The sequence below is a fragment of the Lutjanus erythropterus genome, chromosome 6, assembly GCF_056507025.1.
Source record: "Lutjanus erythropterus isolate fLutEry1 chromosome 6, fLutEry1.hap2, whole genome shotgun sequence".
In the NCBI taxonomy this organism is placed as follows: domain Eukaryota; kingdom Metazoa; phylum Chordata; class Actinopteri; order Lutjaniformes; family Lutjanidae; genus Lutjanus; species Lutjanus erythropterus.
The window spans coordinates 32,270,201-32,297,554 of record NC_139322.1 but is presented as its reverse complement, the minus strand read 5'-3'; the positions used below and the strand labels follow the sequence as shown (position 1 = coordinate 32,297,554).

Genomic DNA, 27,354 nt, shown 5'->3' with positions numbered 1-27,354 from the left:
AGGAAAATTATGTCAGACAGTGCCAGTTTGTGATTTCTGAATTTTCACCCACGTGGCTCCTCAGTTAAAGAAATAACCTACAAGGACAGATTGCACCAACATATTAATTTTTAAACCTGATTAAATGGTTTAACTTTAAATCATGTTGCACCAAGCTTTTAAACTAGCTTAAAGATTAAATTTAAACCGCTCTTTATTTTAAAACAATATTTTTTCTCCTCTTTTTCCTTACTGTGCCATGTCCATTTTGTAAAATATTTTATTATTTGGCCATATTGCTCCAATAATTAAGACAACAAGTTTTCCTGATAGCTAGCAAACCATGTAACATTTTGTTCACTATTTAGTTAGCTAGCAAACATGTAACCATTTATTAATCTATAAGTTAGCAAAGAATGTAATTTTTTTTTTTTTTTTTTTACTTTTTTGCTAGCTAACAAGCAATATAACATTTTGTTCACTCTTTATCCAGCTAGCAAGCTATGTATGTTGTTCACTTTTAGTTAGCAAACAATGTGACATTTTGTTAAGGAATACAGAGCTGAAACTGTGTTCTCTTTTTCCTGGCAGAATGGAAATTTCTTTTTTTATTTTAACTTGGGTAGGCAAGCATCTTCATATTGACTAAATTCTATTAATTTGGGTTTTCATAAGTTAACTTGGTTTTACTGAATGGACAACAGATCTGCTCAATTTTAAATCTAGATTTATTTATTTTAAACCTAATTGTGGTCATGGTTAAAACTAATCTTAGATTAAATTCGATTTGTTGGTGCAATAAGTCTCATTCCAAAAACAGATTTTAAGAATTTGTATGATATTTTTTTTTAAATCAGAGACTCACTTTGAAGATTGTAGTAAGGGCAGGAATGGCGCAGAATGAGAGCTGCAATGTCTGGAAGAGAAATAGAAAGCAAGGGCGTTTGTGTGTGTGCATGTGTGTGTTACAGTGTGTGTCCAAGTGGCGGTACTGAGGGGTAAAAAGGGGTTAACCCTCTGGAGGAAAAAAGGGGGTTAAATCATGATGAGCAGTGCCATTCTTGAAGCCGGTCGGCTCCAGTGCATCTGCAGGTATCCACTATAAATAATGAGCCTATAGGCTGATGCCATAAAGGCAGTTTGCAGCTCTCCTCTCTCTCATACCGCCCACTATACACACACTCTCTCTCCCTCTCTCTCTCTCTCTCTGTCACGCACACGGACGCACGGACACGCGCACACGCACAGGAGGTGGGAGTGGGTGCTCGTGTAGCTGCTGGAAGCCAGGATGGGATAATCATGCGTGTCTGGCTCCGGGCGTTGATGCAGCTGCCGTTGCGGGATCGGGACTGGACTCGGGGCGCAGGGTGGGTCTAGTTCCCGACTGGACCTCCTCATGTCGATGTTATCAAGCGTTCCGAGACAGACGAGGGCGATGGCCGTGAGAGGAGCCGGTGCAGCTCTTTGAGACGTCGATGGAGGAGAGAATTGGCCGGCATTAAAGCGCAGCCCCGGTTTGGAATAACTTGGGAAGAGAGGATACCGAGGCAGCTCTTAAAGGATACCGAGGGAGCCCTGCACTGGTTTTCTTGATGGTTCTTTTAAAACTGGGATAGAGAAAGAAACGCACCTGGGAGCACGGAGCACTTTTGCATCGGTAATTAGGAGGAGAGAGGAGAAGAGAGAGGGAGAGAAGAGGAGAGGAGAGGAGAGGAGAGGACTGCCTCCTTGGAGCGAGCGGCAGCCGCATCCGACCGACCGACCGACCGGGTGGGGGGGGGGGATACTTGGATGGCGAGAGGGCGCAGTGAAGGCTGAGAGAGCTGGCTTGCCGTATGAGTGAGTGTGTGAGTGTGTGTGTGTGTGTGTGAGTGAGTGAGTGTGTGTGTGTGTGTGTGTGTGTGTGTGTGTGTAGGAGGGGACGGAGGAGAGACCGGGCAGTTTGAAGGGACGGACGGGGAGCCAGGAGCGGCGCGGCGGCTCCATGAGCGGCTCCTGCCGGGACAGAGCGCCCAGAGCCCAGCCGGAGCGTCTCCACCGCCGCGGGTAGAAGCCCGGGCCACAGGACGGCGGCCAGTTTGGAAGTTTTGATGCATATGATCACAACCACCATGATTTTTATGATTCTTGGTGCTTCAGTTGTAATGGTAAGACATCCTCACATCCCTCAGCCACAGACCTCATTTACTTACTAATATGTGATCATATTAGTACAAATGTGTCACACATGTAGGCTAAAACATCATATAGAGCAGGCCTATCAATGACATGTGGAAGTAGGTTAGCCTACCTATAATTACCTGCTGTCATAAATAAATAATCTAAGTCCGTTTTGAGGCAAGAGTCCCCCCTCTTAGGATCGGGAGGATGTGCCAAGGCTATTTTCTCTCCTTTTCTTCATGATCTCCATTGTTGTCATTAATCTTGATATAATAATAATAATGAGAATAATCATCAGCAGTCTGCAGGAATAGCCTAGCCTATATATTGCTTGACATGTCCCAGCTGACTTGCATGGTTCTTTGCAGGCGATAGCCTGTTTAATGGACATGAACGCACTACTGGATCGCTTTCACAACTACATCTTACCGCATCTACGAGGGGAGGACCGCGTCTGTCACTGCAACTGTGGAAGGTAAAATGCCATCATCCTCGCACAATATTTGGGATAAACATGGTGCTGTGTGTGTTTTTTTTTTTTTTAAACCGTCTTAATTGCTGAAGAGGCCTCGAAGATTTTCTGGCGGTGAAGCCCCCGCAAAGGCAACCTGCTACCAGGCTGTCTGTGCTCTCACAGCGGCGGATGTTTTCATACAGGTTTTTATTATCAGCCCCGGCAGAAAACACGGTGACACGCTCTGTAGCGGTGTGTTTTCTGCCTTTATAGCCTGTACAATATCTGCTGCGAGGGTTTGGGCTTTGCTGCATATACGAAGGTGTGTGTCGGAGCCATAAATAGGTAATGAACTATGAGCAATATAAGGCCGTTCAAAAACAATCTGAGCATCAAGTGCGCTGCGCGATTCACGCAGGCCTACACGGCGTCTGTCTGTCGGCGAGAATATAAACCTGCTGCTGGGCCAATTATGAACATATGAGTGCTGAAGTGAAGTGGTTATGGCTGAAGAAGTGCTATGGAGCTCAGGCTCATCATCGACCTACCTGCTGTTTGCTGTCACAGTGAGAGCAGGTTTGAAGAGGGGGGGGAAAACAGCAGCAAGACACTCATTAATACATTCATTCTGATTTATTATGCATTTTCCATCAACAGCAAGCATGTAATACAGAAGGCTGTAGTAAGGCCTGGACAATACTTAGGGCCAATATCAGGGAGTAAAACAGTTCTGATATATTTGCTGATATTCAGTGTACAGAATAAAATATCTGGAATGTTTTGCATGTTTTGCAACGATATGGTACGGTACAATATGGTACGATTCGATATCATGCAATTTGATACCCTACAAAATGATACATACCATATGATGTAGCTACAGCTCTGGGCAGCTTCGTTCAAAAGAGTAAACACAGTGATTCCTGAAACAGTGAACTTTCACCAGTGCTTTTAATAATTAGAAATAACTATAAATAACACCAATAGAGCTAAATGCATGTTGCTTAAAACAAGTGTAACGTGTAATTAATGCTTAATACATGTTCATTTTTGCCATTAGTTTTTTGTTTGTTTGTTTGTTTGTTTGTTTGTTTGTTTGTTTTTTAGACTGGTGAAAAATGTTTAGCAGTGTTTCCTAAAGGCTGAGATGTGGCCCTCAAATGTCTTAATGTGTCCATAAGCCAAAGATATTCAGTTTACTGTCATAGAAGAGTGCAGAAATCAGAAAATATTCACATTTGAGAAGCTGAAATTAGACAATTTTGACTTTTTCTTCAACAATTATTAGAGCCAGTTTATCAATTATCAGATTAGTTGGTGATTATAAACTAATCTATAAACTAGGTGACAGTTAATTGATGAATCGTTGCAGCTCTACTTGGGTTAAGAAAAGGGATCAGATATTCATGCAGTGCTGCCTATAAAGCTAACAAGTAAAATCAATCTGCATTATGTTCTGCTGAAAAAAGTTCTCATATTAGCACATATCAGAGAACATATATGCCGAGACTAATGTAGATCGTTGGAGCTGTGATAGGCCGATATAGGGCTGATAATGTCGTCCAACTGATGTATTGGTCAGTCTGTAGGCTGTGAGGATGAACAGAGTCACAAGTGGGCCTCTGTGTTTTTCTTCATGGTCTTAAGTCCACAGTGCCTGGGGGTATGGCAGCAGTGTTGGCGCCAGATCTAAAGTAAGAGTCCTTTTATCCTATAGATTCACACCTATGTTGTCCTCCGGTATTAGATCCTGGTTGACTCATGTCATGTCCTGCAGGCCCCTATAGCTACAGTCAAGAGGACAGATCACTGTTTTAGAGAATAGGGAAGCTGAACAGATGCACATTAAAACCAAACAGCAGCGTATACTGTGTGTATACTGCAGTGAGGGGGTTGATGTACAAGCAGTTCATTAGCAGCATTAAGAGCCCAGTTTTTCCACTGTGTGTTTTTTTAGCCTGTAAATCCAGAAATGGGTCATCATCAGGTGCTATTAGATTATGCTTGTCAGAGAGGGATCATCTGAGTCAAAGTTTGGAGGGGTTTTCTCGCACGTGATGGCAGATGTGATGTGATGAATGAAGACAAAAAAAATATGTTTGGAGATTAGGGGTGTATATTGGCAAGGACCTGGCACTGAGATGCATATCACAATACTGAGGTTATCAAAAGTATTAATGCTTCATTCCTTTTCAATACCACATACTTATAAACAATACAGTACTGATATTCACTAGAAATGAAAGTGCCAAAAGTATATATTATGAAAAAGATCTAAGTGCTCATTAAAGACCTCAGTTCAGTCTTTATTGTCCTGTGTGAAAATAAACCAGACATTGTTCAGTGTTTTTTCTGTACCTGCAGTGTGTGCAGGTTGTTAATTCAAAAAAAGAAAGAAATTATCCTTATTTGTGTGCTTAGGACTTTTTTTTCTTTTTTTCTGTGGTATTGAAAGAGGTATCAAGTATCGTGTTTTATACTAGATTGCATCAAAATTTTGTATTGTGACCATTATTACATTACATGATTCAGGGGTTACAATTCAATATATTGCAATACTGTAAGCACAGTGACATATTGCTATTTTTTAGAAAACCGTCAAAGCTGACTTTAACAAGTTAACTTTTTCATACCGTCAGAACAGTGAAGACACAGAACAACCCTGCTATCTTGTTGAGGGTTTAAATACAACACAAAATGAAAGATTGTCCCCAGTCTTTGCATGAATCACAATATTACAATAGTGTTTTTAAGATTCAATACAGTATCATAAAATATTGGGATACAAGTGTACTGATATTTTCTTTCAAGGACTGGGTATTGTTTGGGTGCTAAAATTATACTTTTAAACTGTTCCACCGCCTACATGTTTCCTGAACCAACTTTCAAATGAAGCACAGGATGACGGTTGACAACAGACAAAGAACGGCTTTTTCATTGATAATACAAATTTGAACTTGACATTGAGCAATATATTAACTTTTAACAGCTTAAAGTTTACTTAATATAAAGGCAAAACACTTTAATTGACATGACACATTCACATGATAGAGAGTTGGTGTGTTCATTATGATTCTGTCCAGGCTGTGCCCCTGTGCCATATAAGAACCAGAACCAGTACTTCCTTATTACAACCCTGCTGGAGACAAAGTTTGCGATGACATGATGTGTCACTGATGTTTAATATTTTGACCATTGTCAACTGACTATCAACCGACGGACCGATTTTTAGAAAATGAACTTGTATTAGCAGCATTAAAGAGAAACTTGTGCTCTTTTCATGCGGATGTCAGGTCAATGTTGATGGTAAATGTGGTTGACTGAAGGTATATATTTCTCAGTGTGGGCTATACTGACCAAGACAACTGAGCAGTAGCTGTGCCTACATGTACCAGGATGCATTGCAGGTGAGCTCATGACTCCCACACCCAGATTGCTATGTATCACAACCCTAGCCTATAACTATTGCTTTGTTGGCCAAAAAATTCAAAGTGTCAGGTGACAAAAATATTCATCTAGCAAACCCACTGGCTACCCAGAGGTGGAGACCAGAAATCCAGTAGTTGTCCCTGCATCCAGTGACATCACTGTGACATCACTGGATGAACTACAGGTTTTGCATCATTAGAACTCAGTTTTCTCAATCAGTACAGCAGCACCAAGGAATTAATTGCTTTAACTAACCACATTTACCATCAACACTGACAGGACATTCTTGTCAAAAGTGCCTAAATTGCCCTTTAAAGGGACAGTTCACCCCAAAATCAAAAGTAGGTATTTTCTCCCTGGCCTGTAGTGGTATTTATCCATCTAGATAGTTTTGGTGTGAGTTGCAGAGTTTTGGAGGTATCAGCAGACATACAGATGTCTGCCTTCTCTCAAATATAATGGGACTAAATGGCACTTGGCTTATGGTGCTCAAAGCACCAAAAAAAATAAATAAATAAATAAATAAAAAAAATTGACACACCAGTGTCTGTTTCCAAAGATCATCATTTCATCTCTACCAAAAAAATCTAAATGGAAAAAGAGGAAAAACATGTATTTTTGATTTTGGGCATGAACTGACTCTTTAAGGAGTGATTTCTGTATTTATAAAGCCAACATGACAATTTTTTCCTCCAATACAAGTATTTCTCAGTGCACAGGCACTGATAAAACAGTAAAACTTCCAACAGTTGGACAGTATGCACGGTCAAACCTCAGGTTACAGTACCTACACACTGTCTTTCACTGACCTGGAAACACCTCCTGAATGAGAGTCAGTCTCCTGTATTTTTATCTAAACAGCAGTAAAATGCAGGATACGTGAATAAACAGAGCAGACCTCAGCTTCACTCGCTTGCCCTTCCATCCGTGAGGCGTGGAGGTGTCGTGACGCCCACAGCGCTCACCTTATCAGGCTCGAGGACACAGCCAGTGTCATTTTATTTGGCAGGCTCTGTGCTCTGATTTGGATGTGGTTGTAGCTTCTCTGACCGGCAGAAGCCTGGCCTACAATAGCTGCCTCTCTGTGGCAGAGGAGGAGACTCGAGGAAGTGGGACTGTGTGTGCTGCTGGGTGCACCTCACTTATTGGTGTCACGCTGAGTGAGACGCTGCAGGATAGTTGTCCTAAGATGATCTAAATGCTCTTATTGTGGCATTTTCATCCTAAAATCTTACGGAAAGCAGTAGTTTTCATTTTTATGCTAGAAAAGAAGACAAATTCGAAAAGATTTACAGGATGCAGGTGAACAGTACTTAAGTCTGTTTAGAGGTATATAGGCAGCATAATATAGTCCTTTATTTTATTTACAGGCATTTGGGCAAAAGCTCGTCTCAGGGAAGAGAAAGAAACCTGGAGGAAGATTTTAGCTTGTTTTTACACATAGCTTTATCCTTTGGGAAAATGTTTTGGCGTTAATGGACTTCAGTGGCTGTATGGCTCAAGTAAGTGAGGTCCATAGGGTTTGATCCCTGATGTGGTGCCACTACTTCTTCAGTAAAATACTTAAGGTGCTAATCTGCAAGATCTGTTTTTTTCATATTCAGTCTTAAGTGCTGTGGTGTTTTTGCACTGCACTTCCCAGAGATCATCTGTCAATCAAACAGCGAGAGCGGATTTTCTTTTAATGAAGTTGCATTACTGTGGGTGAAGTTTCTTTCTTTATCCATATTTGCTCGTGATACTCACTTCCCCTCAGTTTATACAAGACAAGCCAGAAACATCAGTAAAACCTCCAGTTAGATCCAATAGACACCCAGTGTTAAAGATATAATAATATGTAACATCTTCACATTAAAGGCAGAGTTCATCCCAAAATACAAAAAACACATACTTCTTATGTAAAAAAAAAAAAAAAAATGTAATAAATGATGCTATTGTGGTGCTTTACAGAAAATGTAGTGTCTAGTGGCTTTGGAGCGTGACCCACACTACAGGCTGCAGATTTTCTGATACTATTTTTTCCTTCCCAGCACAGAGTCTGATACCTGAACTTTGCGCATCATCCCATACCAAGTACAGCACTTTTAGATCTTTTCCTTGCTTTGAACAAAATTAATTCTCATAACGTCTGTACATTATTATGTTTAAATTCATCAGAAATCTCACAATGACCCCAACAATTGTGGATGATGTCCACAGGCAAATTTTAAAGAAATATAAACATTAAGCACACACTGGTTGTAATGTTTGCTCCTTGTCAAGGCTAGCTTGCTTTAGCCCAGTTAGCCTTGGTTTGGACAAATTTTCACCACGTAACACCTTCATGGTAATGTACTGAACAACAAAATGCGCACTTATGTGTCTGGCTGCACCAGACAGCTGTTTGGCGATGCTTTGGCTCTGTATAATTGCCCTTCTAGTGGATTTCATTCTGTACAACCTTATCCAAGCAACGTCATGTCAGGCTTTGATTAGCCTACAGTGTTACGTTTGGAATGTGGCTCTGTGCTGCATTTCTGTTGTTTCTGTTGCTGTAACTGGTAACACAGGTACTTTAAAGTACTGCAGCAAGCCGATACCAGTGTCTTTAAAATGTATCTATATATATTTACAGATTCTGATATCTGAACTTTGCTTATCGGCGGACACTGATCTGATAGCAGTGTGTTAAAAATACATGTAGTGATTATTTTTAACAGCTGTAAACCACTATCCCTGTATGGCTGATATGATTGTGATATTGTTGTAAGGCCTGGCTCAGGTTAAAAAACAACAACACTGTCATATAGGGCGCTGCTGCATCCATTTCGGCGTGAATAAATTGATTTCGGATCAGTGCATGGACTCATGTCCTTGCTGATACCTGATCCAGAATTTTAAGCTTTATCAGAGGCATTTCAGATACTGGCATCAGTATCATAACAACCCTACTAGAGACTAAAAGTGTGCATATTTCAATTCAATTCCAACTCTTCTCTTTTTTAAAAAATCTCTCTTTCACATCCTTCAGATGTATAGAATTGTAGTAGTAAAGTGCCAGAGAACTCTTTGTAAAAAGTCTTAATGGCCTTAAAAATGTGCATCAATCCAAACATGTTATCAGTGTAATGTTCCAAAGTGTGTGAGCAGAGGTGTGTATCTGCACTCACTTCCAGCAGTTAAATCTCTCAGCTCCCACTGAGTTCCCTCACGGTGTTTGCCAGACAGCTGCCTGTGTTGTTAGATTGGAAAAAGCCTTCATCCCCTCTCAGGAGGGCCGGTAATACCAGTATAATAAGACTTTCATATCAAGTGGATGTATCTGGTTTACAGTGGAGCAATGCTGGACAACGTAGCACAAGTGAATGTGCCACAGGGAGGTGGATGACTGTTGATCAGTAGCTGCTGCAACAGCTGATATAAGGAGCTATATCCAGTGCATGTTGTCCCTCAGCCGTAATGAAACCATGATGTATTATCTGATATACTCCAAACACTAGTTGTCTTTAAATTTACATTCTATCAGTGTAACATTTCAATATTTTTCACCACAGTTCCTCTTTCTGCTCCTGTTAGATGTGAACACCTGGATATCACCAATCACACACCCTGTGGGTTTGTGGAAACACAATTATAATGGGATTCACATTGAGTCCTTTCATGTCTGTAATACTTGGAACTAATTTAAAGAGACTTTCTAGCCAGAACCCGTTTGAATCTAGAATAACTTAGCAAAATTATGTAAAAAAAAAAATCCCACTTTGACAAAGTAAATGCTGCTTGTAAGGTAACTTAAGAACTATACTTGCACGCTTGATCCATTTGAAATTATTTATTTGTCTTGGCAAATTTTCATTTACTCAGAACACTTTTTACTGAGCAGGTATGACCTTTACTTATTAGGATATTGGCATAAATGAATTACTAAAAGGGAACTTAAAGGGGCAATCTTGAAGATAAGTAAATGACTATTAAGTCAGTGTCTAGTAGCGAATGAGGTAGCACAATGGTAACTTAGCCCATGGACCACCGATGAAAGCACTGCAATATTTATATATTTGCAGTATTATGTATTGGTGTCCGTGGTGATATTCCTGAAAAAAAAAATGCTGTATTAAGTTACTACCAATGTAATCTCGACAAACAGATGAATGCAGAATGGTAAATTATTGTCAGACGTTTGCTGCTGATGCAAACTGAACAATTTCTGCTGCTGCAGATTCACATGAAAAGCTTAACTGGCAAAAACGCAAATTGACTTTTATTATGAAATAGTCAGAGGAAATGCAATGTGGTTTTTTTTTACCATATTGTTTATTAAAGACCCATCTTCAAAGCAAGATAGTGGTCATTTTCAGCATTTTATGGCAGTTTATCAGTTTGAAATATGACAGGGAGTAATGGAACAAGGAACAGCCACAGTTAGCTGTTGGAGGAGAAGCTGCAGGCGAAAGGCCGCACACCTCCAGTGAAGTAACCAACTCTTGTCACTAAGCCCAGCTGTTCAGAGACTCATACCGTGTGCAGCTTAAAATCAGATCACAGTTGCTCACAGAATTATGGAAAAGTCCAATAATTGCCTGGCTTCTTCATTAAAATAACAATAGTTTGTTTTGCTTCCCCCAGTATTCCGTGACTTTTTTCCATGACGTATTGAACAGCAGTTGCTCTTACCACAAGTAACCACAGGTTTTGCCGATTGAGATTGCCACGTTAAAGGGACGGTAACTGATTGTGGAGAAAAATTGTTAATTGTTGAGTCTCATTCACAGGTCATGAAATACCAATACTTTTGGGAATGGGACTCAACAAAAACGAACTTACCAACCTATGATTGGCCAAAGTCTCCCATTATGACCTATATTTTCAAAAGCCTTGAAATAGAAACAAAAGGAGTGGCAGAAGTCTAGTTTTTCCTTAGACCACTTGGATTAGATGATGATGCCAAAAATAAACTTCCTACCCCAGCTTTAACCGTAGTCACTCAAGGAAGTAGGAGAGTGTTGCTTATTCTACAAGCCCGTCTCCTTAAATTTGCCTAAAGTGCAGCCTGGGGAGACCCAAGAGTCCTTGAGAGGGCTTCAGGAGGTGTCCAGCAAAGTGCGGATTAGTGCCATTTAAAATTTGGAGAGAAATCTCTTGACATCATCCAAGTTAGAATGGGTATATATAGATTAGACAGTTTCACCATCTTAACATGCTGCACTGTATATCTCTGAGATGGTTAAGACATGTCCACTTCTGTTTTCGTTAAGATATGTTGTATAATGTATGTTGGTTTATGTAAATCTAATACTTACATCACCCTCCCCCGTCTGTCCTTGTCCCAGGCATCATGTCCACTATGTAATCCCATATGATGGGGACCATTCCTTGGTGGACTCATCAGAGAACTACTTTGTGAGTGACAGTGTGACCAAGCAGGAGATGGACTTGATGCTGGGGCTGCTGCTGGGCTTCTGCATCAGCTGGCTGCTGCTGTGGCTGGACGGAGTCCTACACTGTGCCGTCAGGGCCTGGAGGGCAAGCCGCTACTACGGTAAGATTATCTGCTGGTCTGCTGTAGACACACACGAACACAACTCAAACAAGAGCTCAGCAATCCCTAACATATCATACAAGTCTTTTGCTTTTCACTTTAGTTGTGTTTGCTGAGGTGTGAATGTTACATGACAGGAAATAACGGGTCACAGCATGTTCACAGGAACAAGAACTTAAATAATCTTAATTTGACAGGTGAAATAACACAGTATCTATCATTTAAAGCAATATTTGTGGTGGTAAATGGGATTAGGAAAGTGCTTGTAAGCAGAAATATATATATCTGTATCTATCCACCATGTATCTGCATGTGCAAACGCTTGCCAGGTTAACACAGCAGTTGGTGTAGCTCTGGTTAATGACCTTCCCCCCATTGCTTGGGCCATTTTTGGCTCTTCACACTGATTTTTTTCTCAGTTTACTGCGACCTCTTGGAAAATCACAGCTACACCGTCCAACTGTGTGATGATTCAGACATCGGCTATCATTTGAGGTAAAACTATATTTAAATCGTTGTCTTGTTGTTTTGGACAGCCGACATACCTCAAACCTTATTTTTACTAATAAGGCTCTTAATTTTGTTTTCAGGAAACAGCAGCAGTCATATGCTAATGTAATAGCACCATCATTAAGTGTAATTACCATGTTCTGAATATATCATGCGTATTATTAATGACTAAACAAAAAATCAAGCTATAATGAAACCTGCGGTACTATAGACTCCCAAAAAGAGAAGTGTGATAATAGTGATTTTAACTGTCCTTTTATATAAATTCACGAAAGGGAATATGATGTTAAGGCATTCAAATATCTAAAAACACTTGATATATGTAGATATTTTGTCAAGCTTTATCCCAAGTATTTCAAACAATTTTAAATCACAGAAAAAAATCTGTAATTTATTCAAGGTAACAGCACGTTTCCTGCTTGCTGTAGGTAGCTAGAGCCTATAACTTCCATGAAAACATGAGATACACTGGATATGATAGGGAGTGAGGAAGGAGTTCGGCATTACTAAATGTAACGTGAATAAAACTTTAATATTACCTCATTCATGAACATGATTGAGTCATGTCAGCTAGATTTTAATCAGATATGGAGTTTGTTTAACACCGAAGGTAACGACTCGCATGCTGCTTCACAGTGTCATCAAACTACATCTTTTACTTTTGCTTTAATGTGAGAGACCCTTGGCAGCAGAAATTATATATTGTGCGTTTAAAAGCAGCACTTTTATAGAGATGGGTCTTAGTTGAAAATACAAATCTTAGAAAACAAAAGGGGTGAATTATGCCTTGTTTCACAAACTGCTGATTCACAGTAAATTCCCTACAGATATTTACTTAAATGTATAATTCTTAAATTAATTTTGATGGCACACAGCAGTGTACTCACTGCGGTGCCGGCCAATTGTCACAAAGCCCTAATAGTCAGAAAAATGTCCCATTGGTGCAAAAGTCCACTTGTCCAACACCCTGTTTTTCTGGAAGAAACATTGTTATGAAGGCCCATCATTCCCGGAAATACACACTCTGGTCTGTTTACCCAAACCATAGTCTTTTGCTAAACCTGACCACAAAGTTTTAGTGCCTAAACCTAATGACACTGTGACCATTTCACGTTAACCATGTTTGTTATCGTTATCCTGATGATGAAGGTCTGTGACGATAAAAGTTTACCTGACAAAGGTCACCTACCTTTGTCATTTCCTGCATGTTAGAATACACTACTATATTAAGGGCAAACAAAGAGAAAGAGTTTGTGTTTTCAGAACAATGGGCCTTTGAAGCAGTGGGCTTTTGTTTGTGCTATAATGGGCTGTTGGACAAATGGGACATTTTCCAGACTACTGAGGTTTGGTAATAGGAGTGTCGCATTTAATGAAATATTGATATCATGTTAATAATGAACATATTATAATATTGTGCAAATTATCTAGTATCTGTCAGGCATACCGTATGCCCTTAAATATCCAATGCTATATTACTATGCTCTAGCAAGATCTTTCAGTATCATCCTGTTAGCTAAAATGTTGTGTTAGCATTGGACCAAACAGAAACGTCGATGTACTTGTGATAGCTGATGTCAAACAAAATCCCTCTTCAGCATGTTTGGTTGAATCACTCCTCAGCAGTGGTTCAAATTACATATCTGGTGTTTTGTGTTTAAACCAGGTGTGACAGAATAACTTCTGCTCCCTGTAGCTTCTGTGTACCAGTGTATTATGCTAAGTTAAACCTTTAATGGTCTCACTGGGGACACTGCAGGAGCAAAATAGCAAAGCAATGCAGTTAAGTGAAATAGAATATTAATAGGAACAGAAATAATGCAGATGATGCAACCCCCAATTAACACTTGGTTGAGCTAAACATCAATGGGAAGATTTAAAAAAAAAAAAAAAAAAAAAACAGCTTTGCAAGTTAGCTAACGGGCAAAATGACATTCCAAATGATATCCATGATCATGAGCAGATAAGTTACTTTTTTGTTGGTGATTGACTAGTTTAGCTAAGCATGAGTTAATAATAGAGAATAAGAATAAAAGTTTATGCAGCACCTTTCCAACTAAAAAACTAAACAAAAAGACATTAGAAAGTAATTTACAGTGTAAAGGTAACAACAACACTGTAGATTATTAAAATGTGTTCAAATACTGTCTTGAAATCATGAAACGGATTTATGAATAAAAAATAAGAGAACTCTGAAGATAAAAGTGAGTTTTGAGTAAGAATTTAAAAGAGGAGGGAAACTCTGCAAGCCCAAGATCCACCAACGTGGACTTCCACAGCTGAGGGGCCCAAACAGTAAACATACAGTAGGTCTCTATGGTGATGAGAAGGGACCTGGGAATCACTGGAAGGGCCCTCAAACAGGGTCTCAAGCGGCAATCAGGCTCTCTTGGGGTTAACAAATCACACAAATAAGACTTAAAACCTTAAAGTCAATTCCATAATTGACAGTCAATCTGTGGAAGGGAGACAAGGATTTATGTAATGTGGTCACTTCTCTTGGAGAGTGTGATTAGCCTGGGAGCAGTGTTCTGAATTATCTGTGGTATGCTGATATTTCTCCTGCTAAGACTGCAAGTGTGTCACAACAATCAAGCCTGGAGGAGATAAAAGCATGAATGACCTTCTGCAGGGTTGCAAATAAAAGAAAAATTCTCGGTTTTGCAATGCAGGGCAGTTCAATAAAGCACAATAATAACATCTAATGACAGACTTGAAATGGACTTTTAGCTTCATGTTTGTTGACAGGCTAACCAGACTACACATAAGATCATTTGTAACGCCAGTACAATGACCAGAAGGGATACGTGCTGGGATATCTGACTCAAATGTTTGGACAACCAGCTCATATTATGAGTTCTATTACATAATACAGGATAAATCTATAGTACAAGGCTTTACTGGACTTTAAAAACAGTATGTCAATAGAGAATAATCAGAGACCAAAGTTAGACCCTTGGGGGACTCCACAAAGGCCCACCAACCCCAATAGAAGAAAGATATTTTATTATGTATGAAATAACCTATTCGTCTACTACATCAGTGATGCCAACAAAGCCTTTCAAAGACGTGATTCAGATATTGAAGTCCACTCTATCAAGGGCTCAGCTAAGGTCAAGGAGAATTAAGACAATTGTTTTGAATACAACGGCTTCCCAAAGTCATGGCTGGTTGCCTCCAAACTCACAATAACAACAAGATATCAGCCACTGCATCAGCAACAATCCTTATTATAGAACTAAAGTTGGGAAGATTGGGATGACATGTCACACTGACAGAAATGGATTTTGTCATACATGTGTGTTAAGTAGGTGTTACTAATAGGGTTGGGCTGACGGATGATGCCATTGCCTATTGGGATGGATGGCAGGCATCGACCACTAAGCCCTCTGCCATTGTAACATTGTGATTTAAAAACCTGGGTTTGGGCTAGTGTGTCCCCTCAAATTGCTATAGATTTGTTGCCGAAGTTTTGTTGTTGACATCTCGGAGAGAAAATATAAAAGAAACTGTTGCCGATCCAACATGCAGGTTCTGAAACCAGTGTACCTAAGTGAAACTGAGCCATCATTCATTGTATTATTTACACCTGGGCTTTTTCTACTGTCCCTGCTGGAAACTGTACATTCCCAGAATGTTCTTAGAACGTCCCTGTTGGTGTGAAGGACATCGCCTTGTAACATTCCTAGAACAGGTTTCTACACTACACCCCCATAACATTTTGTGAACCTGACAATACAGGAACCTTTAGTGGGCAAACCCATAATGTTCATTTTTGGTCCTGTTAAGGTCCTTTCATTACAATTTCAGAACCTTTACACACAGGACGTTTTACAGAACTGTTAAGGGACCTAAAATTTGACATTTGTGTCAACACACCCATATCCAAATGTTCTGAATAAATCCTAAATGAAATGCTCTCATATGACCATTAGGATACCATGTGGACACGTTTGGTTAACCTCTCAAACGTCCTCCTTTTAAGGTTGCAAAAGAACAAGAATGTCCCCCAGAAGTCAGTTAGGGAACTTTGAACTGCAGCACTTTTATGATCAAAAGAGGACCTTTTAGAAACACCTTCAATGTTCTGTAAATGTTCGGAACATTAATGACCTTCAGTGAACTTTTAGTGAACGTTACACCAGGTCCCCAGAATGTTGTTGATGGCATATCAAAATGTCTTCTGTGAAAAAAAACGTCTCAGAGCCAATCCCAGTGTCTGCACTTATGGACTCACAGACTTTCAAGCGTTTTCCCAGTAAGTCCACAAGGGCTTAGGGGTGTTCCACTGTCAGATCGTAAAGTGCATGAGGGCTCTCTCACAGACTTTTTGTGCCCTTTATGCACACTTAAGTCCGTAAGTCCACATTTCTGCAGACATTGCCTGAGGGAATAACTGTTCAAATCAAGCAGCCAGTCCCTTAAGTGCCTTGGCTGTAAAGAAAGTAAAAAACGTAAAATACAAAGTCAGAAAACCAAAGTTCTACGTAATATATTTCAGCATTGTCAAGGTAACAAGATATGTCAGTGCTGTCCCATTCTTATTCATACTATTTTGGGCCCTTGCAGCTTCTCCCACCCAAGCACAAGGGCGCTGCTATTGTACATGTTTGCTCACTGAAAAGGCACTGCGACAATAAATGGAACAGGACCTTAAATGGTATCGTCAGTAAGACCTACTCTACTATTTCATATTAATAAGGCTGCTGTGATAAAGGTGAATTATTTATGATGTTGTTGGTTCATGTGTTTTCTTGTAGCACAAAGCTGTCGATTAAAGTTGTCTTGCTATTTGCAAGCTTAATTGAAATAGAGTAGAATCCTTACAAACACACACCAGTAGTGTGTTGATAAAGGTGTATGTGACCCATCGAACAAAACTAACAGAAGAGCCACAAGGTTATAAGTCAAGCTCAGTTTGTACATGACCACACAGTCCTGATTCAGAATCAGCCAAAATAATTAAAGTCACATGTACAGCTCTACCATGGGTGTGCAGGCACTTATACTCAATTAACGATATTACTTTTGGCTCAAGAGTATCTGTATGCCCCAGAAATGTCTACGTGTCAGGTTCAGTTACTGAAAACATTCTGACTGCACAGTGGTTCAGTGGTTAGCACTGTCACATCACTGCAACAGGGTCCTGGTTTGAACTCTGGTCCTGTGATAGTGCATTCACATGATCCTTGGAGGGTCTCATTTCCCAAGTTTGGTAGTCGTTATTCCGACTTTGGTGTGGTCTTGAGCTTTTATACTGTATGTGGGGAAAAAAACATGGATGCTGCTAAAGGTAGGCGAGGGTTGTTGTTCTTGTATCCCAGTAAAGATTGATTTTGTTATTCAAGTACAACCCCAATTCCAAAAAATTGGGAGTGAATAAATGTAAATAAAGAAAGAATGCAATGATTTGCAAAGCCTTTTCGACCTTTATTCAGTTGAATAAAGTACAAAGACAAGATTCAACATTCAGTAAGCATTTGAGAACTGAGAACACTAATTAGTGAAGTTTTGAACATGAAATTCTTTCTATTCTTGCTTGATATATGACTTCAGGCGCTCAATAGTCCAGGGTCTCTGTTTATTTTGTCTATTTTGTTCTTCATAATGAACCAAACATTTTCAATGGGAGACAGGTCTGGTCTGTAAGCAGGTCAGTCTACTGCCTGAACTCTTAAACTACGAAGCCATGCTGTCTTGGGTTTGTCTTGCTGGACTCCTTTCCCTCTTTAGCCTGGAAGCCACACTGTTCAGGATTTCCAGAGAAGTCCATGGCATTTCTGGATGTTGTTGAAATATGCCTGTCAATTTGGATGGTAGAGTCTTACCTAGCATTTGTAGATGCTGCAACAAACAAACACAATCTTTGGACTGTTACTGAGCCCATATAGTATCCATTATACAGTTAGTGCTGTCTGAGAGGTAAAAAGATGTGGGCATTCAGTGCTGGCAGTCATTTTCCTGCATATATGATGTCAACAGATAACAACTTGACAATTCTTCTAACAAAATTTTCTGAGATGTTGTTCCGACTTGGGGTTCTCCCAGTCAGGTATTAATTTTTCCAATTATTCTGACATAACATCAGTGCAGGATAAGTCTCTGTATAGAGTTACATGTTTACACTGCATGATTGTATGGTTTTCCTGCTTGAGTCCAAACACAGTTCAAGTGAAATGGAAACTCAATATTGCATCCATAGTAAACAGAAATAGGAGAACAATTCATTTACAGCTACTAAACGTGTAGATGAGGATTATATTTACACATTTGCAAAAAGTCACATACAGATTTAGAAATAAAGTCTCTTGGTGTGCAGATGTATATTGTTTAAATGCACAACTTGTCAAGTCACATTACACTGAAGATGAGATCAATTAATGTGAACCACTAACTTAAAATGTGTTGTGTAATGGGAAAAGCTGTTATTTGTTTTAAACAAGCAGTGCTTTTGCTTGATAACCAATATGAATACACATACAGCAGTTACCAAGGCTGGTTCAAACCGGGCTCGAGAAACAGAGATTGAGGAATGACTTCACTCCCACCATCTGCTGTCCTGTAGTGAAAGCTACATCCCCACATACAATGTGTTTAAATCCAACTGAGTGTAGTTGCTCCTTAATTTCCTGTTTCCTGTCACTGCTCTGTCTGAAATATCTGAAATAAGTTTAATTTCTCTTACCATATCCTCCTGACACATAAAGAACGTGCATTATTTTAGCGAAAGAAGACAAATGCGGCAGATTTAATGAGACAGAACATGTCGTCGTTTGGCTTGCATGGTTGTGCAGACAGGAGGAAAGGAAAATAAAAGGCTTTCAGTGACGATAAAGCTAAGCAGCTATTAGACACACGTGTGAAATCATGACATGGCAGCATGAAATCCCTCATAGTCTGGCGCTCTGCTAAAGAGACATCAACCACCGACAACACAGAGGATTCATCTCTCTGCACTGGCAAGATGCTCGCTGATGAGCTGAGCATTAGCATCCTGGATTATAGTGTTTGGGTTTCTCACGATCATGGCGGTTTCACAGGCTTTTCCGCCCAACTCTACGGGGAAACACTAATGAAGTTTGTTGCATCCTTTTGGCACAAATTAGCTAAATTTAGAGGTACTGAATATTGCAACAAAGCTTTTAAAAACAGCCTTTGGAGGCGGTTGAATATTCTGTCTGTTGTGTTGGGGCAGGCCTGTATTGTGGAGGTGGCCTGGATCCTCCGTGTTTAAGGATAATGCTTAAAGTAGGTGATATGTGACCTGGATACTCGGAGCACTGTGGAAAAGCTCCTCAGGCAGGATGGGAAAGTATCAAGCAACGATGAAAGGATGGCGTTTAATACTGTAAGTTATTTGAAATCAAACTGAAAGTGCAATAATGGTGCAGGCATTATGCGACATGACCTCCACAATTGCAACATAAACTCTTTCAACTCTTCTAGTTTCAGAAATATGTCATTTATAACATATCAAAAGTCAGGTCACCCCCAATTCAAAAAATAGACATTTTTCCTCTTATCTGTAGTGCAAGATTGTTTTGGTGTGAGTTGCTGAATTTTGGATATGTAGAGATGTTTGCCTTCTCTTGAATATAACTGGACAGATGACACCTGTGTTGCTCAGTGCACCAAAAATACATTTGAAAATAGTTCTGGTAGATTCTACAGGAAGAACACAGTTCACATATGAAACTGCTCACAACAAGGTCTGTGGATTATCTCGAGTGACTGGGTCGTGATTATTTGAAAGAGACATTACTGTTACATTATAGTTTTTTTTTCTTTTTGCCTTTTGAGCACCACGATTCCTATCTAGTTTCGATAAATGATACTACAGGTAAGAGGAAAAATATATATTTTTGGACTCGTCAGGCCATGATTTTGATTTGAAGTGTCCCTTGAAGAAATCAAGGTTGACTAAACATTTTTTTCCTTCTCTGATGTCCACAATCAACTAGAAACTGTTTCACGTGAGTACTGAGCAGTACAGCACATCCAAAAGGAAATTCTTAACCCTAAGTTTTACTTAAAAGCTAGCATGTTCAAGTTTATGTTCATGATTGTGGCAGTCACACAAATATTTTAAAAGTTATATAAAAGTGCTGTTTTAAATAATTATAATTATAGATATTTTTTATAATTTTGTTTAAAATGTATGTTAATGAGTGCTAACATTAAATGGATTAGTGCCTGTTAAGGGTGTCACGATTCTTCAAACCCATGATTGATTGATTGATTTTTTTTGTTTTGTTTTGTTTTTGTTTTTGTTTTTGGTTTTTTTTGCATTGACAGCTTTGATTTTGTGTCTTGACAACTGTCATTTACATTTTAAAATTCCTCTTTAAGAAGTGTTTTTTGTTTTGTTTTGTTTTGTTTTGTTTTGTTTTGTTTTGTTGTTTTTTGGACATGTGCTGGATGTTGTAAGTAGGCAAGGGTGGAGAGAATAAAAATTCTGGGAGAATTCCACCTTTGATTTTGATTACTGATCAGTTTTCAATTTAATATAAAAATCATAACAATGCTAGCCAATTTATGTTGCCTTGTACATTACACTATTATATTGATGCTGATTTAGGCAACAAAGAAGTGGTACGAGGGTTTGGCTAAGAACTGGATCTCTAAGAACTTTTTCTATGTTATGGAGGAGACTTTTATTACTAATAACCATTTGTCAGATGTACAAATTGCCTGCATTAAAAAATGTGATTTGAGTGATTTTCAAAACTTTCCATAGATTTTTTCTCAAAACATATTTCGTACACAAATGTTTGTGCAATTTGTGTGAGGTTGACCCACATTTTTAGACAATAATATTGTTTTTTAGGATTGAAATATCACGGTAACAATTTTTTGTGTTTTAGGAGCTGCTACAACAATCAAGGGGCTTGAATTGTACAAGCTTTGCTTTGCTCAGAGGTGTGGATGGTTTTAGAGCAGCGAGCGAGACACTGCTGTTTCCTCCAGTGCATTAGTACAACAGTGTAAAATACATCATCATAAAAAAACACCAGGAGAGGAGGGAATCATCCATATTCATTAGCAGCAGTTATAGAGTGTGGGGGGATATAGGCTTCTTCTTCTTTTGTACTGGGAGGGAATGCCCCTCTATTCTATATGTGTGTGTGTGTGTGTGTGTGTGTGTGTGTGTGTGTGTGTGTGTGTGTGTGTGTGTGTGTGTGTGTGTGTGTGTGTGTGCGTGCGTGTGCTTGTCGGCTGTGACGTTGAAGCTAGGTCAGACTCGTTTAGCCTCCCCGAGATGAGGAGTGAAGGTGAGGCTGACAGAGTGGGGAAGGGTGTGTGAATATGTGTGTGTGTGTCTGTGTGTGTGTGTTATGGGTGCAGGATGGAGATGCTGTCACATCCCCACCCCCACTTACACACACATACACACACACACTCTCCTCCAGAGCTATAAATAGAATGAGAGAGAGCAGCTGGAATGGCAAGTGAGAAACACACACACACATGCACACACACGCACATGCACACTCACGCATGCACACACACACACACACACACACACACACACACACACACTACATTGAGATGCACATTGATTCTTTTTTTCTCCTCCTCCTAATTCTATCTGTAGCTCCTCCCTCTCCCCTCCCTCTTCACTTATTGAATCTACTCCTGGCCATTTCCTTTACAATGCTTCCTGCTGCAACTACTTTTTTTCCCCCCCTTTCTTATCAGAGATGTGATGTGAATATCTGATACCAGTGTCTCTTTAGTAAGAGAAACACAAAAACTGTCTCAAAAATGGAGAAAAGGATGACCTGGCGTTCAGCGTTTACCTCCCTCTCCTCTACGAAGACCGTAACAATTGTGCCTTCGCCTCCCATTTTCTGCCTTGCATTATCATGTCTCCCGATTCCATCCCCCGTCCCCACCTCCACCTCCACCTCCACCCTTTTATTCAAATGAGAGAAACCTGTCTTCGTTGCCCCTTTTCCTTTGGATACCCTTCAGAGCAGTCCTTGTGGACAGCATACCCATTCACGGCTATAAATAACTCACTCTCTCTTCTCCCTCCTCACCTCCCCTCCATCCAACACCTCGCTCCCCCTCCCTCCCCAACTCCACCACCATCCCCACCACCGTCACCCCTCCTCTCGCTCATCCTCTAGCAGGGCCATTGCTGTCTGGGGCTCTCCCCTCCTTCTCCCTCTGCTGTCTCTGTGGACCTCGCTCCGCCTCGCCGGCTCTGGTTTATAACCTGACAAGCACAAATGTCTGCTCCGCCATTCCCCCGTCACGTTCTACACCTCACATTCATGAAACCCCACGTACTTTCCAGACGGTCACCCATTTCACAGCAGGTCGGCCTTTCTTGTAGAGCGCCTGTGTATTATTTAGCTAACACAATGTTCCCATAACATTCCAAGAACGTTCCTCCCAGGGTTCTGTGTGGTAACCCTCACTAAGAACATTGTGCTTTTTATATTAAATTTTCACTATTATGATTTATTTTCATTCAGTGTAATATCCCTAAAACACCAATAATACCACATGAATATTTTTAAACTAACCTTCCACAAATGTTTAACTAACCTTCACAGAATGTAAAATTAGCTTTACAGAAGAAAAACTTCAGCTTCTTGTTGTAACATGAGGGGAATATGCAAATGTAGCAAGATTTATATCACAAAAACTTGATCCTGTAACACAGGGAATGTTAAAGGAGAACAAATAACCTTTCTACAGTCTTACATTCCAAGAATTTTCTGGGAACTCAACTACTTAAGTTAGTTCTACATTGTAAACACTCTGCTTTAACATTCAGGGAACGTGAAGGGGCAACATATTCTTAACATCTCTTAAACACACAACATTCCAAGAACGTTCTGAAAACTTACACTACATTCTTCGTTCTACGTCAGTAAAACTCTCTTTTAACATGCAGGAACGTCCAGTAACCTTTGTTGAACAATCAAGTTTTATGAGAATGTAACTATAATCTTAATTTAACCCCCAGACATTTTGGGAACTCAACAATAATGTTAATTTACATCCATAAAACCTGCCGTTGTAACATCTAGGGAAACTTTCAAGAAACCTTTCTTGAGCAGTCAACTAACCTCTCAGAGCATTCTGAAAAAGTAACTACAGTTATTACTTCTAAGTTGGAAACACTCTTTCAACATCCAGGGAACGTTATGGGGAAATGTTCTATAACCTTTCTAGAACATCAGTTAACATTCCGAGAATCTTCTGGAAAAGAAACCACAGGAAAAACCTGCCATTTTAACATGTGGGGAATGTTAAGGGGATATGTTCAATGAACCTTTCAGGAACATTAAACTAACCTTCCCAGAATGTTCTGGAAATGTAACAGTGGTGTTAAGTTTAAAACATCTAGGGAACGTTATAGAGGAATGTTTTTCCCCAGAATCAAAAACAAACGTTCCCAGAACATTTTGGGAACCAAATTGTGTTAGCTGGGATGTGCTGCATGGTGGCTGCTAACAAGTCAAAGACGGAGAGACAGATTTGACACTCTCGCCTCGTGTTTCAGCCTCAGTCTCAGCTGTAAAATCTTTTTGACTGTGTAGAAATTAAGCCAGGACACATGTCACATGTGCAACAGCCCAGACACAAATGTGAAGAATCAAGGGCAACACCACGATGCACTCGAAGAGATTGCTGCCCTTTACCATTCTCATCCAATATTTCAGTGCTCCAATCTTTTATCTCGTCCCTGTCGCTCTGCCCCCACTGTAAAAAGCTCACCCCTACTTCCCAGAATTAAACGTTGTTGCAGCTATGATGAAGCTGGTGGCTAAAAGACATATTAAACACCAGCTTCTCCAGTCTGAGGTCTGTGTGCAGCTCATAACTCATTTTTATGGCACACACCATTGAGATACGAAAACCTGACTGCATTGGACTCTGGGTCATTTTTTACTTTAACTGGCCCATTTTTGAAAACACTAAATGTTGCATGGGAGATGTGATTTTGAGATACATGACCTGCATTTTTAAAGCTGATAATCTTTTGAGTTTGCTTTAAAAAAAAAACTATTAATAGTATTATTAACATACCAATCCAACATTTCACCCACAAATGTATTTTTATCAGTAGAAAAGTCAAATTTACACTTAAATGTGGAGTATGACGATCAACAAAAAAGGCATTATATCAGATATGGACAGTGTCAGTAGCCCTAAATCTATACATTCAGTATTAAAGGAGAAAATGACTGTTAAAGTGGACTTGCTGATATTAACATGGAAAAGGACAGTCCACAGCACAGAGATCCGTCCTCTGTGTTGCTGGTTGTTATGTCTTGTCAGCCTCTAACTGGATTTGGAGCCAGAAAACCAGGCTAAGAAGGATTTTACACTATTGTGTGTCTTGATCTCATGAGTGTGTCGTCTAGCTGTGTCGTTCTCAAAAGCCTGCATTCAGTTGTCTTTGCTCCTGTCTTCACAACCAAAAAAGCAACACTGTTTGGTTAACAATAAACCTCATTTCCAGTCATTTCACTTTTAATACTACGACAAGTTGTGATAATGACAACATGTTGATACTATGGCAGCAGTACCATTGTACTCTCTGTAGCATTAGTGATGCAGAGGGGTTTTTTTCTCCTTTTTTTGTGTGAAAATGGCTCAGACTCTGGGTGCTGCCATGGTCTTAGTATATAAGGCATATCATACTCTTTTTTTTAATCTAAATTGTATAAGAATCTCAATTCAACAGAAAGCTCTTAGCTCGGTAAATAAATACACGGGGGGTTTCATTCTTTTTGCAGGTTTATGAGTATATTTTTCTCTTTAGGCTCATAAATTGACATTACATTAAATTTGAAATAACAACTGGCAATAGAAAACCTTTTTTTAGTGAATGGATCATATCCATCATGGAGTTATTGCATCAATCAGAGGTGAATACAAATAGTATTTTACGATAGGCAATATAAGCCATTTGTTCACACACTAACACCCACGTTGTTTCCTCTCTTGTCCTTCCTTCAGATACCCCGTCCTGGTCATGGCTGCCCCAGTTCTGCAACCTTCGAGACCTCCGTCGCCGAGCCCAGCTCAGACAGCTGGAAGACTCCAGCGGCAACATGGTCCACATCAAGCAGAAGCTCTACCACAACGGCCACCCTAGTCCCCGCCACCTCTGACTCTAAAAAAAAAAAAAAAACAACACCAACACCAACAAAAAAAAAAACTAGACTCCCTCCCCTAAAACTCTTCCTCTTCTCTCCAACCCCCCAACCCCACCTTTCCAAACTGCCCCTTGGCCAACTGTTGCCTCAGAGACCCTGGAAAACTGCCCTCCCACTGTTCATAACATGGCCCCCTTAAACCCCCACGACAGGACTTTCTTATGACTAAACCCGGCCCCTGTCAGCACTAAAAAAAAAAAATCCCAAAATGGAGCAAGATGACGATTATTTGTTGCCACCGAAATCTTGTCTTATGTCCATGTCCACCATTGTGGGAGGAGGAAGAAAAAAAAACATTTTTAAGGGTGTTTTTTCTGTATAGAGACATTTTCTGTGTTCATTGTTAAACTTGGCATGCTCTTTTAGAACAGGGTAAGATGTGGGCAGTGTATGGAACGGGGCGGCAAGATGGGTGTCAGGATATTTTTTTTCTGTATTGGGTGGGAGTGGGACTTTGTTGGCGCAGGGAGGGGCAAATGAGACTGGTGGGTGGGTGGGTTTTTGTGATGGTTAGATTGCTGCTTCTGTAAATAGTTATAAATATGGGCAAGTGGGATTTAACAGTCTTTAAAAGGGGGTGCGTGGGGGGATTTTTGTGTGAGTCGTTTATCAATAGAAAACCTAATGATGGACAGTGTGCGTAAAGATTATAGGAATGGAACAGAAAGACAAGTCTGTTTGAAAACTGGATGTGAAACCATGTGATTTCTGCTAAAAACACAGATTAATTAGCTTTGTTACTTAGTGAAATTAACTGAATGTATTAATTTTTCCTGTAAATATGTGAGGGGGAGGGGAGCGTGTCCGGTTGTGGTCGGGGTTCTCTTTGCTATATTATCATTCTTTAGTAGACACGGGAGGAGAAACAAATGCCAGCCAAGATGAGTCAGTTCAATACGCACACACACGCACACATGCACACACACGCACACATACCCCTCCATCTTCCCCATGCTGTGCTCAACAGCACAGTTCAATTTTCTTTATCCAATTCCCTCTCACTTATCAGGAGCAACCAGCCTATCAGCAGAGGGAACCCTCACCCAGCCCCCCCTCGTCCTCTCTGTCCAGACATTGCTGTTGTGAGGATGAAATGTCTGTTTTATTAAAAGTGCCATTGAAGCACAACAGTGACCTCTGATGTTTGATTGTGTCATTCCAATCATGTGAGCGAAGATGAGAACACATTCTCATAGCGAGAGGTGATTCCAGAGCAGCAACAACAGACAGATTATACAGAGAGGTCCTGCTGACAACTTCAGCTCCATTTATTATAATTCAAATAGAAATTTCATAAGCACTGACTAACAACACTTCTGAAATGACTAACAATGCCAATGACATCCGGATGCAACTGAGAACAGTCCTCCACTGTTACCCACTGGCTCACTGATGCGACACATTACAGTGACAGTGAGGGTATTTAAAACAATATTTTCACCTTGGTTGAGTATTCTTTAGTAAATATTTGTATACCTTTTCAAACCACATGGATAGTCCCCAATATAACCTGCCACAGGTACTCACAATTTCAATTATCCTTGAACCACAACTGAATAAGGACGGGTCTTGAGAACCAGTGCAGATTCCTGACCGGTTAGTACCGAAATATCAATAAGCTCCTGGACAAACAATACTGCTTTATATTTGTTACGTTACATAAACTGTTGACATTCCAAAGTGTACACTCCCTTTACTAAATTTGATGAAAATGCAGCTAAATGCAGTAACTCAAGAAACAACTGAACTTACTTGTGCATAATAGTAGTAGTAATCTTTTCATTTCATGTCATTTTTGCATCAAATAATGTAGAGTAGTATCAATTAGAATATTATAAGTATCTCTATCAAGTAAGTAGTATCCATACCCCACAGCTGAAACAAATGGTATTTTCATTACTGATTGAATGTCATTGTTAAATCTATAACATATGTGTGTTTTACAGTTTTGTAGAGCCTAAGGTGACATCTTTAAATTGTTTGTACTGTGTGACCAGTGTGACAAAGTGTAACCAGTGAATGTTTGGCCATTTGTGCTTGAAAAATTACATATTTGCTGATTAATTTTCTGGTGATACTGTAAAATGATTGATTAGTCGACTTTAGTGGTGATATAATAT

The 27,354-nt window shown here is 39.8% G+C and overlaps 1 protein-coding gene across 1 annotated transcript; it reads left to right on the top strand.

Annotated features, from left to right (window-relative positions):
• The first annotated feature begins 1,750 nt into the window (after window positions 1-1,750).
• On the top strand, window positions 1,751-26,368 carry tmem240a (transmembrane protein 240a). The gene is made up of 4 exons (XM_084721671.1): window positions 1,751-2,126; window positions 2,508-2,614; window positions 11,332-11,540; window positions 25,035-26,368. The coding sequence occupies exons 1-4, from the start codon at window positions 2,070-2,072 to the stop codon at window positions 25,187-25,189; spliced, it is 528 nt and encodes a 175-aa protein (XP_084577797.1). The 5' UTR covers window positions 1,751-2,069; the 3' UTR covers window positions 25,190-26,368.
• Window positions 26,369-27,354: the final 986 nt, after the last annotated feature.